Source organism: Heptranchias perlo, chromosome 33 (genome assembly GCF_035084215.1).
Source record: "Heptranchias perlo isolate sHepPer1 chromosome 33, sHepPer1.hap1, whole genome shotgun sequence".
NCBI lineage: Eukaryota > Metazoa > Chordata > Chondrichthyes > Hexanchiformes > Hexanchidae > Heptranchias > Heptranchias perlo.
In genome coordinates this window covers 32,116,796-32,133,946 of record NC_090357.1, presented here as the reverse complement: position 1 = coordinate 32,133,946, position 17,151 = coordinate 32,116,796, and the positions used below count along the sequence as shown (strand labels likewise).

The window sequence follows — 17,151 nt, the reverse complement described above, 5'->3', positions numbered from 1 at the left end:
CATCGTGTCTATGCCGTTTAAAAAGAGCCACCCAGCCTAACTCCATTATCCAGCACTTGGTCCGTAGCCCTGTGGGTTACGGCACTTCAAGTGCGCATCCAAGTACTTCTTAAATGTGATGAGGGTTTCTGCCTCTCCCACCCTTTCAGGCAGTGAGTTCCAGACCCCCACCACCCTCCGGTGAAAACATTTCTCCTCAACTCCCCTCTAATCCTTCTACCAATCACTTTAAATCTATGCCCCCTGGTTATTGACATCTCTGCTAAGGGAATTAGGTCTTTGTGCTTAGTACTATGTGCCTTTTCCTCTATCATATCATCATAGGTACAGCACAGGAGGAGGCTATTCAGCCCATCGTGTCTGTGCCAGCTCTTTGAAAGAGCTATCCAATTAATCCCACTCCCCCGTTCTTTCCCCATAGCCCTGTAAACATTTTCCCTTCAAGTATTTATCCAATTCCCTTTTGAAAGTTACTATTGAATCTGCTTCCACCACCCTTCCAGACAGTGCATTCCAGATCATAACAACTCACTGTGTAAGAAAATGTTTCCTCATGTCGCCCCTGGCTCTTTTGCCGATCACCTTAAATCTGTGTCCTCTGGTTACCGACCTTCCGCACTGGAATCAGTTTCTCCTTATTTACTCTGACAAAACCGCTCATAATTTTGAACACTTCTATCAAATCTCCCCTTAATTTTTTCTGTTCTAAGGAGAACAACCCCAGCTTCTCCAGTCCCTCCACATAACTGAAGTCCCTTGTCCCTGTTATCATTCCAGTAAATCTCTTCTGCACCCTCTCTAAGGCCTCGACATCCTTCCTAAAATGTGGTGCCCAGAATTGAACTCAATAATCCAACTGAGGCCTAGCCAGTGTTTTATAAAGGTTTAGCGTAACTTCCTTGCTTTTGTACTTTATGCCTCTGTTAATAAAGCCCAGGATCCCATATGCTTTTTTAAAAAAAAAACAGCCTTCTCAACTTGTCCTACCACCTTCAAAGATGCTGGCTCTCTCTGGTCACTTCATATTTGTCCAAATGCACAGTCACTCTGCCCCTAACAGGTTCTAGTCATTTCCCCACAACAGACATTAGACTAATCGGCCTATAATTTTTACTTTGTCTCTCCCACCCTTCTTAAATAGTGGAGTGATATTCGCAATTTTCCAAACCAAGGGGACAATTCCTGAATCAAGAGAGTTCTGGAAGATCATGACTAAAGCATCTACAATTTCCAAACCTACTACTTTCAATACCCTGTGGTGAAAATCATCAGGTCCTGGAGATTTGTCTATCTGCAGTCTCACTATTTTCTCCATCACTATTTCTTTACTTATAAATTACTAATTACTCCCGGTCCCACGTGCTAGTGAGTATAGAAATAGGAGGATGGAGCAGATGAATGCGTGGCTGGAGAGATGGTGCAGGAGGGAGGGCTTTAGATTCCTGGGGCATTGGGACCATTTCTGGGGGAGGTGGGACCGGTACAGGCCGGATGGGTTGCACCTCAATGGAGCGGGGACCAACGTCCTCGCGGGGAGGTTCGCTCGTGCTTTGGGTGGGGGGTGGGGGGGAAAGAGGGCTTAAATTAATTTAGCAGGTGGGTGGGCACCAGGATGTAGCATTGGAAAGGAGAAAGGAAAAAGGAAAAACAAGAGGCACAAAGGATCGGGAGAGAAAGATAGCACGAGAACAAGAAATAGTACAGTATCAGGTGGGATCAGACTAAGAGCGAATACAAGAAAGTCTCAGATGCATTTACACGCATGCACTGTAAACCTATGAAGTGCAGTAAACAAGGTTGGGGAGCTGCAGGTGCAAATAGCCACATGAGAATATGATGTTGTGGCGATAACGGAGGCCTGGCTCAAAAAAGGGCAGGATTGGGTACTAAATATTTCTGGATACAAAGTGCTCAGGAAAGATAGGGAAGGAAAAAAAGGAGAGGGGGGGTGGCAGTATTGGTTAGGGAGAATATTGCAGTGCTGGAGAGATAGGATGTCCTGGAGGGTCAAGGACAGAATCTATTTGGTTGGAGTTAAGAAACAATAGAGGTGCCATTACACTACTGGGTGTATTCTATAGGCCACCAACTAGTGGGAAGGATATAGAGGAGCAAATCTGCAGGGAAATTACAGAGAGCCATAGAGTAGTGATAATGGGGGACTTCAACTATTCATTATAGACTGGGATAACAATAATAATAAGGGGCAAAGAGGGGGAGGAATTTTTGAAATGTGTTCAGGATAACTTTCTTAACCAGTACGTTTCCAGCCCAACGAGGAAGGAGGCATTGCTGGACATGGTTCTAGGGAATGAGGCGGGCCAAGTGGAGCAAGTGTCAGTGGATGAACATTTAGGGAGCAGTGATCATAGTATCATAAGGTTTAGAAAAACTATGGAAAAGGACACGGACCACTCTAAAGTAAAAATACTCAATTGGAGGAGGGCCAATTTCAATGGGATGAGAACTGATCTGGCCCGGGTAAATTGGAATCAAAGATTGGCAGGCAGAACTGTAATCGAACAATCATAGAATCATAGAAAATAGGAGCAAGAGTAGGCCATTCGGCCCTGCTTCGCCATTCAAAATGATCAGGGCTGATCGTCTAACTCAGTACTCTGTTCCCGCTTTTTCCCCATATCCCTTTAGCATTAAGAACTATATCTATCTCCTTCTTGTATATATGTAATGACTTGTCCTCCACTGCCTTCTGTGGTAGAGAATTCCACAGGTTCACCACCCTCTGAGTGAAGAAATTTCTCCTCATCTCGGTTCTAAATGGCCTGCCCCGTATCCTGAGACTGTGACCCCTGGTTACGGACTCCCCAGCCATCAGGAACATCCTCCCTGCATCTAGTCTGTCTAGTCCTGTTAGAATTTTATATGTTTCGATGAGATCACTTCTCATTCTTCTAAACTCTAGTGAATATAGGCCTAGTCGACCTAATGGACAGCCTATAAAGAGATGGTTCAGGTACAGTCTAGGCACAGTCACACGAGGCAGAAAGGTAGGGCAGCTAAAGCCAGAGCTCCCTGGATGACAAAAGAGGTAGAGAGTAAGATGAAGCAGAAAAAAAGGGGCGTATGACAGATGTCAGGTTGATAACACAAGTGAGAACCAGGCAGAATATATAAAGTTCAGAGGGGAAGTGAAAAAAGAAATAAAAGAGGGCAAAGAGAGTATTAGAATAGACTGGTAGCCAACATTAAAGGGAATCCAAAAGTCTTCTACAGGCATGTAACCTTAAACGGGTAGTAAGAGGAGGGGTGGGGCTGATTAGGGACCATAACGGAAATCTACTCATGGAGGCAGAGGGCATGGCTGAGGTATTAAATGAGTACTTTGCATCTGTCTTTACCAAGGAAGAAGATGCTGCCAGAGTCTCAGTCAAGGAAGATATGTTTGAGATACTGGATGGACTAAAAATTGATAAAGAGGAGGTACTTGAAAGGCTGGCTGCACTTAAAATAGATAAGTCACCAGGTCCGGATGGGATGCATCCTAGGTTGCTGAGGGAAGTAAGGGTGGAAATTGTGGAGGTACTGGCCATAATCTTCCAAACATCCTTAGATACAGAGGTGGTGCCAGAGGACTGGAGAATTGCAAATGTTACACCCTTGTTCAAAAAAGGGTGTAAGGATAAACCCGGCAACTACAGGCCCGTCAGTTTAACCTCAGTGGTGGGGAAACTTGGGATGGCCAATAAATGCTGGCCTCGCCAGCCACGCCCACATCCCATGAACGAATAAAAAAAAACTTTTAGAAACGATAATCCAGGACAGAATTAACAGTCACTTGGATGAGGGTGGATTGATTAGGGAAAGCCAGCATGGATTTGTTAAAGGCAAATCGTGTTTAACTAACTTGATTGAGTTTTTTTTAAATGAGGTAACAGAGTGGGTAGATCAGGGCAATGCTGATGTTGTGTATATGGACTTTCAAAAGGCGTTTGATAAAGTGCTGCATGGTAGGCTTATCATTAAGATTGCGGCCCGTGGAATAAAGAGGGAAGTAGCAACATGGATACACTATTGGCTAAGGGACAGGTTGTTTTTCAGACTGGAGGGAGGTGTACAGTGGTGTACCCCAGGGCTCGGTACTGGGACCACTGCTTTTCTTGATATATATTAATGATTTGGACTTGGGTGTACAGGGCACAATTTCAAAATTTGCAGATGACACAAAACTTGGAGGAGTAGTAAACAGTGAGGAGGATAGTGATAGACTTCAAAAGGATATAGACAGGCTGGTGGAATGGGCGAACACATGGCAGATGAAATTTAACGCAGAAAAATGCGAAGTGATACATTTTGGTAGGAAGAATGAGGGGAAGCAATATGAACTAGAGGGTACAACTCTAAAGGGGTACAGGAACAGAAAGATCTGGGGGTATATGTGCACAAATCGTTGAAGGTGGCAGGGCAGGTTGAGAAAGCAGTTAATAAAGCATATGGGATCCTGGGCTTTATCAATAGGTGAATTTAAAATAAAATTGCTGGACTATAACTTGGTGTTGTAAAATTGTTTACAATTTATAAATAGGGGCATAGAATACAAAAGCAAGGAAGTCATGATGAACCTTTATCGAAGATTGGTTCGGCCACAACTGGAGTATTGTGTCCAATTCTGGGCACTGCACTTTAAGAAAGATGTGAAGGGCTTACAGAAGGTACAGAAGAGATTTACTAGAATGATTCCAGAGATGAGGGACTTTAGTTACGTGGATAGACTAGAGAAGCTGGTTTTGTTCTCCTTGGAACAGAGAAGGTTGCGAGGAGATTTGACAGAGGTATTCAAAATCATGAAGGGTCTAGACAGGGTAGATAGAGAGAAACTGTTCCCATTGGCGGAAGGGTCAAGAACCAGACGACATAGGTTTAAGGTGTTTGGCAAAAGAACCAAAGGTGATATGAGGAAAAACCTTTTTGGACAGTGAGTGGTTGGGATCTGGAATGCACTGCCCGAGGGGGTGGTGGAGGCAAATTCAATCATGGCCTTCAAAAGGAAACTGGTTAAGTACCTGAAAGGAAAAAATTTGCAAGGCTACGAGGATAGGGCAGGGGAATGGAAGTAGCTGGAATGCTCTTGCATAGAGCTGGCGCAGGCTCGATGGTCCGAATGGCCTCTTTCTATGCTGTAACCTTTCTATGATTCTATATTAAATCTAATAAGTTCCTCCCCTGGATTTATTTTTCCTCATGTCTCTGGTATTTTATCCTCATCCTCTACTGTGAAGACCAATACAAAATAAGTATTTACTAAGCCTGCCATTTCCTGATTTTCAATTACAATATCACCTGTCTTTAATGGGCCCACATTACTCTCAGCCACCCTCTTTCTCATAATATACTGGTAAAAACCTTTAGTGTTGTCCTTGATATCCCTCGCAAGTTTTTTCTCTCATTCCCTTTTTGTAACTCTTACTACTTTCTTTGTGTCCCTTTGCTGTTCTTTATATCTCTCCCAGTCTCCGGGATCTCTACTGTTCTTTGCATTCGTATAAGCATTTTTGGTTTTATACTATCTCTTACTCCCCTTGTTAATCAAGATTGTTTAATTACACAAGTAGAGCTTTTGCCTTTTAGGGGTATGTACAGATCATGAATTGTACCAAATACTTATTTGAACACCTCCCACTGTTCATCTGTAATTTTATCCATTAACAATTCTGCCCAGTTAATTTGGTTGAGCGCATGCGGGGGGGGGGGGGGGGGGGGGGAGTTGAGCCGCGGGGGAATCATGGAATGGTTATGGCACAGAAAGAGGCCATTTGGCCAATCGAGCCCGTGGCAGCTCTTTGTAAGATCAATCCATTTAGACCTTTCCCCCCGCTCTTTCCCCGTAGCCCTGCAAATTTTTTCCTTTCAAGTATTTATCCAATTCCTTTTTGAAAACCAGAATTGAATCTGCTTCCACCGCCCTTTCAGGCAGCGCATTCCAGATCATAATTACTCGTTACATAAAAAAAGTTTTTCCTCATGTCACATTTGGTTCTTTTGCCAATCACCTTAAATCTGTGTCCTCTGGTTCTCGACGCTTCCACCAATGGGAACAGTTTCTCTTTATTTATTTTATCTAAACCCTTCATGATTTTGAACACTTCTATCAAATCTCCTCTTAACCTTCTCTGCTCTAAGGAGAACAACCCCAGCTTCTCCAGTCTATCCATGTAACTGAAGTTCCTCATCCCTGGAACCATTCCAGTAAATCTTTTCTGCACCCTCTCTAAGGCCTTCACATCCTTCCTAAAGTGCGGTGCCCAGAACTGGACACAATACTCCAGTTGTGGCCAAACCAGTGTTTTATAAAGGTTCAATATATTCCTTGCTTTTGTACTCTATGCCTCTATTTATAAAGCCCAGGATCCCATATGCTTTTTTAAACTGCTTTCTCAACCTGTCCTGCTACCATCAAAGATTTGTACACATATACCCCCAGATCTCTCTGTTCTTGCACCCCATTTAGAATTGTACCATTTAATTTATATTGCCTTTCCTTTTTCTTCCTACCAAAATGTATTACTTCACACTTCTCAGCGTTAAATTTAATCTGCCACGTGTCTGCCCATGCCACCAGCCTGTCTATATCCTTTTGAAGTCTATCACTATCCTCCTCACTGTTCACTACCCTTCCAAGTTTTGTGTCATCTGCAAATTTTGAAATTCTGCCCTGTACACCCAAATGCAAATCATTAATATATATGAAGAAATGCAGTGGTCCCAGCACCGATCCCTGGGGAACACCACTGTACACCTCCCTCCGGTCCAAAAAACAACCGTTCACTGCTACTCTTTGCTTCCTGTCACTTAGCCAATTTCGTATCCATGCTGTCACTGCCCCTTTTATTCCATGGACTTCAATTTTGCTGACAAGCCGATTATGTGGTACTTTATCAAACGCCTTTTGGACATCCACAACATCAACCCTCTCCGTTACCTCATCAAAAAACTCAATCAAGTTAGTTAAACACAATTTGCCTTTAACAAATCCGTGCTGGCTTTCCTTTATTAATCCACACTTGTTCAAGTGACTTAATTTTGTCCCGGATTATTGTTTACAAAAGCTTCCCCACCAGCAAGGTTAAAGCCTGTAGTTGCTGGGTTTATCCTTACACCCTTTGTTGAACAAGGGTGTAACATTTGCAATTCTCAGTCTTCTGGCACCACCCCCCGTTTCTGAGAAGGATTAGAAAATTATGGCCAGCACCTCTACAATTTCCACCCTTACTCCCCTCAGCAGCCTCGGATGCATCCCATCCAGACTGGGTGACTTATCTACTTTAAGTATTGCCAGCCTTTCTAGTACCTCCTCTTTATAAATTTTTAGCCTATCCAGTATCTCAACTACCTCCTCTTTTACTGTGACTCTGGTAGCATTGTCTTCCTTGGTAAAGACAGATGCAAAGTACTCTTTTAGTGCCTCGGCCATGCCCTCTACCTCCATGCATAGATCTCTTTTTTGATCCCTAACCCCTCCTCTTGTTAATTGTATGATTTATATCAATAAGTGTTAATTGTATTCAGGTGGTCGGTATCAATTAGGGACTCTCTTGTATCCTTTTTATAGGAGAGCTGATCTAGGGTGTGGTGTGTGTGGAAGGAGAATCTCAATCAATAAAGGCTTAGAAACAACTAAAGACCAGGCTCTAGTATTCTGTCCTTCAGTACGTGGCTATCCATTTATAACACAGTAGCAAATAATGGTTGCCTAAAGTTGGAGGTTGGAAACTAAGATTTTTTTTTGTACATTGTGGCCATTGTGGAAAGCAGGTTTAAATCAGCAAGGTATGATTCCCCCCCGATGTTCTCGGAGTTTGACCCGTATGACCAGGGGAAGAATGAGGTTGATATGTGGACATGGGTTACTACTCTGCAAAAGAGATAACAAGGCATAACCTTGGCAGTATTGCTTCCTGAACGAAGTAAAACCAGAAGTATGGTATTTTCTGAGATGGATGCAGATCTTTTGAATAATGATGAAGGTTTTACCTTTCTAATAGAATTTCTGGATCAAATCTACAAGAAAAATGATCTGTTAAGTGCCTACGAGGCCTGGTCACCATTTGATAGATTTCGGCAAACAGACGTCATTCAATGGAAGAGTACATGGGAACAACACCACCTGCACGTTGCCCTCCAAGTCACACACCATCCCGACTTGGAAATATATCGCCGTTCCTTCATCATCATATTTTTATAGGAAAGCTTATCGAGGGTGTGGTATGTGTGTAAAGGGGAATCTCTGTGAATAAAGGCTTGGAAACAACTAAAGACCAGGCTCCAGTATTCTATTCTTCACCACATGGCTATCCATTTATAACTCCTCTTAATACCCGTTTACTATTTATATGCCTATAGAAGACCTTTGGATTCCCTTTTGTTAGCTGCCAGTCTATTCTCCTACTCTCTTTGCCCCTCATTTTCTTTTTCACTTCCCCTCTCTACTTTCTATATTCACCCTGGTTCTCACTTGTATTATCAACCTGACATGTCATACGCCCCCTTTTTCTGCTTCATCTCTTTCGTCATCCAGGGAGCTCTGGCTTTAGTTGCCCTACCCTTTCCCCCCTTGTAGGAATGTACCTAGACTGTACCCGAACCATCTCCTTTTTAAAGGCCGCCCGTTGGATTACAGTTCTGCCTGCCAATCTTCGATTCCAATTTACCCAGGCCAGATCTGTTCGCAACTCACTGAAATTGGCCCTCCTCCAATTATTTTTATTCTAGTTTGCTCCTTGTCCTTTTCCATAACTAATCTAAACCTTATGATACTATTGTAAACAATTTTACAACACCAAGTTATAGTCCAGCAATTTTATTTTAAATTCACAAGCTTTCGGAGGCTTCCTCCTTCGTCAGGTAAATGTTCAGGAGCTCCTTGAAGCCTACGCATTTATACATATAGAACAATACATGGTGTTTACAGACTGCCCCTGCAACTGCCCGTTGCCAAGGCAATCACCGTGTTCAGACAGAGAGGTGTCACCTGCAGAACCCCCGAATACACATTCAACAAAAAAACAAACAGGAAAAAAAAAACAGAGAGAGGCAGAGACATCCGGAAGGCAGAGAAAGCCAGCAAATGACCCATTATATTAAAAACAGATAACATTTGTTCGCTGGTGGGGTAACGTGTAGCGTGACATGAACCCAAGATCCCGGTTGAGGCCGTCCTCATGGGTGCGGAACTTGGCTATCAATTTCTGCTCGACGATTTTGCGTTGTCGTGTGTCTCGAAGGCCGCCTTGGAGTACGCTTACCCGAAGGTCGGTGGATGAATGTCCATGACTGCTGAAGTGTTCCCCGACTGGGAGGGAACCCTCCTGTTTGGCGATTGTTGCGCGGTGTCCGTTCATCCGTTGTCGCAGCGTCTGCATGGTCTCGCCAATGTACCATGCTCTGGGGCATCCTTTCCTGCAACGTATGAGGTAGACAACGTTGGCCGAGTCACAGGAGTATGAACCATGCACCTGGTGGGTGGTGTCCTCTCGTGTGATGGTGGTATCTGTGTCGATGATCTGGCATGTCTTGCAGAGGTTACCGTGGCAGGGTTGTGTGGTGTCGTGGACGCTGTTCTCTTGAAAGCTAGGTAATTTGCTGCGAACGATGGTCTGTTTGAGGTTGGGTGGCTGTTTAAAGGCGAGTAGTGGAGGTGTGGGGATGGCCATAGTGAGGTGTTTGTCCTCATTGATGACATGTTGAAGACTGCGGAGAACATGGCGTAGTTTCTCCGCTCCGGGGAAGTACTGGACGACGAAGGGTACTCTGTTGGTTGCGTCCCGTGTTAGTCTCCTGAGGAGGTCTATGCGATTTTTTGCTGTGGCCCGTCGGAACTGTCGATCGATGAGTCGAGCGTCATATCCTGTTCTTACGAGGGCGTCTTTCAGCGTCTGTAGGTGTCCATCGCGTTCCTCCTCGTCTGAGCAGACCCTGTGTATTCGCAGGGCCTGTCCATAGGGGATGGCCTCTTTGACGTGGTTAGGGTGGAAGCTGGAAAAATGGAGCATCGTGAGGTTGTCCGTGGGCTCGCGGTAGAGTGAGGTGCTGAGGTGCCCGTCTTTGATGGAGATTCGTGTGTCCAAGAAAGAAACTGATTCTGAGGAGTAGTCCATGGTGAGCTTGATGGTGGGATGGAACTTGTTGATGTTATCGTGTAGTCTCTTTAGTGACCTCCACTACTCGCCTTTAAACAGCCACCCAACCTCAAACAAACCATCGTTCGCAGCAAATTACCCAGCTTTCAGGAGAACAGCGTCCACGACACCACACAACCCTGCCACGGTAACCTCTGCAAGACATGCCAGATCATCGACACAGATACCACCATCACACGAGAGGACACCACCCACCAGGTGCATGGTTCATACTCCTGTGACTCGGCCAACGTTGTCTACCTCATACGTTGCAGGAAAGGATGCCCCAAAGCATGGTACATTGGCGAGACCATGCAGACGCTGCGACAATGGATGAACGGACACCGCGCAACAATCGCCAGACAGGAGGGTTCCCTCCCAGTCGGGGAACACTTCAGCAGTCAAGGACATTCAGCCACCGACCTTCGGGTAAGTATACTCCAAGGCGGCCTTCGAGACACGCGACAACGCAAAATCGTCGAGCAGAAATTGATAGCCAAGTTCCGCACCCATGAGGACGGCCTCAACTGGGATCTTGGGTTCATGTCACGCTACACGTTACCCCACCAGCGAACAAATGTTATCTGTTTTTAATATAATGGGTCATTTGCTGGCTTTCTCTGCCTTCCGGATGTCTCTGCCTCTCTCTGTTTTTTTTTCCTGTTTGTTTTTTTGTTGAATGTGTATTCGGGGGTTCTGCAGGTGACACCTCTCTGTCTGAACACGGTGATTGCCTTGGCAACGGGCAGTTGCAGGGGCAGTCTGTAAACACCATGTATTGTTCTATATGTATAAATGCGTAGGCTTCAAGGAGCTCCTGAACATTTACCTGACGAAGGAGGAAGCCTCCGAAAGCTTGTGAATTTAAAATAAAATTGCTGGACTATAACTTGGTGTTGTAAAATTGTTTACAATTGTCAACCCCAGTCCATCACCGGCATCTCCACATTATGATACTATGATCACTGTTCCCTAATTGTTCCCCCACTGACACTTGCTCCACTTGACCCACCTCATTTCCCAGAACTAGATCCAGCAATGCCTCCTTCCTCATTGGGCCGGAAACATACTGATTGAGAAAGTTCTCCTGAACACATTTGAGAAATTCCTCCCCCTCTTTGCCCTTTATACTATTACTATCCCAGTCTATATTAGGATAGTTGAAGTCCTGCAAATTTGCTCTTCTATATCCTTCCTACTAATTTACCTATAGAATACACCCAGTAGTGTAATGGTATCTCAATTGTTTAACTCAAACCAAATAGATTCTGTCCTTGACCCCTCCAGGACATCCTCTCTCTCCAGCACTGCAATATTCTCCTTAATCAATACTGCCACACCCCTCCTTTTTTTCCTTCCCTATCTTTCTTGAATACCTTGTATCCAGGAATATTTAGTACCCAATCCTGCCCTATTCTGAGCCAGGTCCCCGTTATCACCACAACATCATATTCCCATGTGGCTATTTGCGCCTGCAGCTCCCCAACCTTGTTTACCGCACTTTGTGCGTTTACACACATGCACTGCAAACCTATCTTAGACCTCCTTGTACTCTCTCTTAGTCTGATCCCACCTAATACTGTACTATTTCTTACCCTAATGCTATCTGTCTGTCCTAATCCTTTGTACACCTTGTCTCTCCTTTCTAATGCTACATCCTGGTGCCCATCCCCCTGCCAAATTAGATTAAACCCTGCCCCACAGCACAAGTGAACCTCCCCGTGAGGACTTTGGTCCCACCTCTGTTGAGGTGTAATAGGTCCCTCCTGCCCCAGAACTGGTCCCATTGCCCCAAGAATCTGAAGCCCTCCCTCTTGCACCATGTCTGTAGCCATGCATTAACCTGTCTTATCTTCCTATTGCGCGAGGCACTGGGAGTAATCCAGAGATTACTACCTTTGAGGTCCTGCTTTTTAACTTCCTCCCCAGCTCCTGAAACTCTGACCCCAGCACCTCATCCCTTTTCTTTCCTATGTCGTTGGTACCCACATGGACCACGACTTCTGGCTGTTCCCTGCAGAATGTTCTACACCCTCTCTTTACCCTGGCACCAGGGAGGCAACACACCATGCAGGACTCACGTCGGCAGTCACAAACGCCTGTCTGTCTCCTTGACTCTCGAATCCCCTAAGACTACTGCATTTCTACACTTCACTGTGCCCCGCTGTGCAGTCCTTTGCCCCATGGTGCCATGCTCAGGACTGCGCTCCTTCGAGGTGTCATCACCCTCACTGGTATTCAATGATGAATTGGGTCCTGCTTTTCCTACATCAGAGTTGGACCTGACTGGACACAGGTAGTCAATGATGGTGATGACAATGCTGAAACAGAAACAGATACTCAGGAGGGAGCAAGGACTTCCAACTGGAGTGGGACAATGGCAGCCACAAACTAGGCTTCCTAATCACAACTGGCAGAGAGACACACGCCCTGTTCTAATAGCCATTGGTCAGTTGGCTGGCCAGAGGGGAATAGCCCTGTAATACATGCTCAAAAATAAGAAATACTATGGGGCCCTCAGTCAACAGGAAGGACTGCACAATATTTCATGCTACACTGTGCTGCCTCTATGGACAGTGGAAACACTCTGCTCCTGACTGGCTGTCCACTCCTCCCAAAATCCTCATCTTTATGGTGCATTTCTGTCTTTTTTTCCTTAAAGAAACACAGAAGATTCTGGCCATAGAGCTGTTCTCCATACAACCCTCCGACACACCTAAAATAACATTACCTGCAACACCGTCATCTCCATATTGCTTTGTCCACCACACAGCCAAATGTCTCCAAAATACACATCCCTTAAAACAATGCTGTCCACAACTCTGGAATACTTCTGCTCCGCAATGACCGAAAAGGGACCACCTGGACCAATGGGATCAAAGGAAACTTTCCAGACACCAGTGATACCAAAAGATATACCTGAAAAACAAAACAGAAATACAACTGAGGGGCCAGTGACAATTGGGGGTGGGAGCAAGGGTATCGATACAGCCAGAACCTCCTACCATATTTAATATCCTCCCAACCAAATCACTGAGAAATCCTGGTAGGTGGAGACCTCAGGGAGGATAAGTTAGTGACTGGACAACTCAAAGCTCAGGTCTGAGCCCTCACCAGATGGCCAGCCCACAAATGTGGCACGGTGAGCAACACCATTCATCACAAACTGAGTACAAACCACCATCGACCCGGGAATACCACGGACACTCCCCGTCGACCCGGGAATACCACGGACACTCCCCGTCGACCCGGGAATACCACGGACACTCCCCGTCGACCCGGGAATACCACGGACACTCCCCGTCGACCCGGGAATACCACGGACACTCCCCGTCGACCCGGGAATACCACGGACACTCCCCGTCGACCCGGGAATACCACGGACACTCCCCGTCGACCCGGGAATACCACGGACACTCCCCGTCGACCCGGGAATACCACGGACACTCCCCGTCGACCCGGGAATACCACGGACACTCCCCGTCGACCCGGGAATACCACGGACACTCCCCGTCGACCCGGGAATACCACGGACACTCCCCGTCGACCCGGGAATACCACGGACACTCCCCGTCGACCCGGGAATACCACGGACACTCCCCGTCGACCCGGGAATACCACGGACACTCCCCATCGACCCGGGAATACCACGGACACTCCCCGTCGACCCGGGAATACCACGGACACTCCCCGTCGACCCGGGAATACCACGGACACTCCCCGTCGACCCGGGAATACCACGGACACTCCCGATCGACCCGGGAATACCACGGACACTCCCGATCGACCCGGGAATACCACGGACACTCCCCGTCGACCCGGGAATACCACGGACACTCCCCGTCGACCCGGGAATACCACGGACACTCCCCGTCGACCCGGGAATACCACGGACACTCCCCATCGACCCGGGAATACCACGGACACTCCCCATCGACCCGGGAATACCACGGACACTCCCCATCGACCCGGGAATACCACGGACACTCCCCATCGACCCGGGAATACCACGGACACTCCCCATCGACCCGGGAATACCACGGACACTCCCCATCGACCCGGGAATACCACGGACACTCCCCATCGACCCAGGAATACCACGGACACTCCCCGTCGACCCGGGAATACCACGGACATTCCCCGTCGACCCGGGAATACCACGGACACTCCCCATCGACCCGGGAATACCACGGACACTCCCCATCGACCCGGGAATACAGTATTACAGCGTCTGTCTGTCTGTCTCTCACTCTCTCTCTTTATTGCAGTTTCTATCTCTCTCTCCTCTTCTGATTCTCTCTTTTCCTTCTCTTTAATTGTGATAGTGGCTGTGAGGTGGGGGAAGGTCCCGATCCAATGGTGAAGGCTGGAGATTGGGGATTGTGTTTTCTAGTGACAATTGTGGGGTGTTAGTGAGTGGGGGCGATGCAGCGGGAGAGAGAGGGTGAGAGGCAGGAAGGCATGGGGACTCGTGGTCCCAATGCCCCACGGACTTGAAACAATTTTTCCTACCCCATTCTTCCAGCCATGAGCTCTCCTGCCTAGTCCTCCAGTCCGTCTGGCGTAGCGCATGACACAGGTATTCCCAATAGATACCCGGCTGGAGGTCTACCAGCTGTAGAACGTGAACATAGTCCCTGTTCAAGGCCCTTTCTCAGTCCAACCACTGCCTGTTCACCCAATGCTCCAAATGTATCTGCAATTAGCCTCAATATTCAATTCTGCTGCTTTTTTTATTCTGAAAAAGGAGAAGAAAACACAAGTGAACTTTCAGATGCAATCAATTGAAAACACTACATATTTCAGAATATGTCTTCCTCTAGTTTTCTCTGATCAAGTGATTTTCAAGCTATTTTTAAATAAAAAGAAAGAAATCCTCTCAGAAAAATACGCAGCTTCCGCGGGGGGCTCGGTCCGGGCGGTGCGGGGGCTCGGTCCGGGCGGTGCGGGGGGCTCGGTCCGGGCGGTGAGGGGGCTCGGTCCGTGCGGTGCGGGGGCTCGGTCCGTGCGGTGCGGGGGCTCGGTCCGTGCGGTGCGGGGGCTCGGTCCGTGCGGTGCGGGGGCTCGGTCCGTGCGGTGCGGGGGCTCGGTCCGTGCGGTGCGGGGGGCTCGGTCCGGGCGGTGCGGGGGCTCGGTCCGTGCGGTGCGGGGGCTCGGTCCGTGCGGTGCGGGGGCTCGGTCCGTCCGGTGCGGGGGCTCGGTCCGTGCGGTGCGGGGGCTCGGTCCGTGCGGTGCGGGGGGCTCGGTCCGTGCGGTGCGGGGGCTCGGTCCGGGCGGTGAGGGGGCTCGGTCCGTGCGGTGCGGGGGGCTCGGTCCGTCCGGTGCGGGGGCTCGGTCCGTGCGGTGCGGGGGCTCGGTCCGTGCGGTGCGGGGGCTCGGTCCGGGCGGTGAGGGGGCTCGGTCCGTGCGGTGCGGGGGCTCGGTCCGTGCGGTGCGGGGGCTCGGTCCGTGCGGTGCGGGGGCTCGGTCCGTGCGGTGCGGGGGCTCGGTCCGTGCGGTGCGGGGGCTCGGTCTGTGCGGTGCGGGGGCTCGGTCCGTGCGGTGCGGGGGCTCGGTCCGTGCGGTGCGGGGGCTCGGTCCGTCCGGTGCGGGGGCTCGGTCCGTGCGGTGCGGGGGCTCGGTCCGTGCGGTGCGGGGGCTCGGTCCGTGCGGGGGCTCGGTCCGTGCGGTGCGGGGGGCTCGGTCCGTACGGTGCGGGGGCTCGGTCCGGACGGTGCGGGGTCTCGGTCCGGACGGTGCGGGGGCTCGGTCCGGACGGTGCGGGGGCTCGGTCCGGACGGTGCGGGGGCTCGGTCCGTGCGGTGCGGGGGCTCGGTCCGGACGGTGCGGGGGCTCGGTCCGGACGGTGCGGGGGCTCGGTCAGGACGGTGCGGGGGCTCGGTCCGGGCGGTGCGGGGGCTCGGTCCGTCCGGTGCGGGGGCTCGGTCCGTGCGGGGGCTCGGTCCGGACGGTGCGGGGGCTCGGTCCGTGCGGGGGCTCGGTCCGGACGGTGCGGGGGGCTCGGTCCGGACGGTGCGGGGGCTCGGTCCGGACGGTGCGGGGGCTCGGTCCGTGCGGGGGCTCGGTCCGGACGGTGCGGGGGCTCGGTCCGGACGGTGCGGGGGCTCGGTCCGGACGGTGCGGGGGCTCGGTCCGGACGGTGCGGGGGCTCGGTCCGGACGGTGCGGGGGCTCGGTCCGTGCGGTGCGGGGGCTCGGTCTGTACGGTGCGGGGGCTCGGTCCGGACGGTGCGGGGGCTCGGTCCGTATGGTGCGGTTAGTAACTCCATTCAACAGTTCCCATGTAACCCTGAGCTTTCGAGGCCGACTGAAACCTTCAAGTGAAAACTTCAATTAAGATTTTAAAGGCACAAAAGACAATTATATGGATAAATGTAACACTAAGAGTGAAAAATTACAGATTTTGGGAATTTTAAATTTTTGGCATAGCAAGATATAGGTTGAATTTTTTGTTGCTCAGGGTCAGGTTCAACAGTCAAAGGGACAATTCCAACAGGATGGGGGGGTGAGGCTGTGTGAACAGGAGGGGGGGGGGTGGGCGGTGGGAGTGAGGCATTGATTCGCTAACAGTGATACATTCCAGTAGCTGATGCAGAGCATGGGTTCTCTTATAATGTTTGGGTCTCGCTATTGATTACCTCGATATTGTGCAGTGAAGGGTCCATAGGGAGTGTGAGGTCCATTAATAGGGTAGCCGATAACATCAAAAATATCAAGGGTTAAAACATCGCTGTTGCTTTGGGGTTCAAGTTTTATGACTGCCCATTATTGTGTGAAAACCACAATTGGGGGGGCCTTTATTTAACATGCACTAGTTGATCTCATGTAGCACTGCACACAGGGACTCAAAACTCAGCAGGACCAACTTGTGGAAGATAATTGTACCAGAGCCAAGGGACGTCAGAAGGTCAAGGCAGAGCGCAGTAGTGGAGAGGGGAACAGCAGGAGGTTGAGTAGGGTTACTGGCAGGGTGGGAGGAAAGAGAAGAGGGGAAAGATAGACAACAGTGGAAGGTTACA

The 17,151-nt window shown here is 49.1% G+C and overlaps 1 protein-coding gene across 1 annotated transcript in view; it reads right to left on the bottom strand.

Moving 5' to 3' along the window:
• Positions 1–17,151, bottom strand: part of siae (sialic acid acetylesterase) — a 110,472-nt gene that overhangs the window by 77,054 nt on the left and 16,267 nt on the right. Inside the window, exon 2 of the mRNA XM_067971119.1 lies at positions 12,865–13,052. Within this exon, the coding sequence (XP_067827220.1) occupies positions 12,865–13,052 (188 nt within the window). The remainder of the gene's footprint in view (positions 1–12,864; positions 13,053–17,151) is intronic.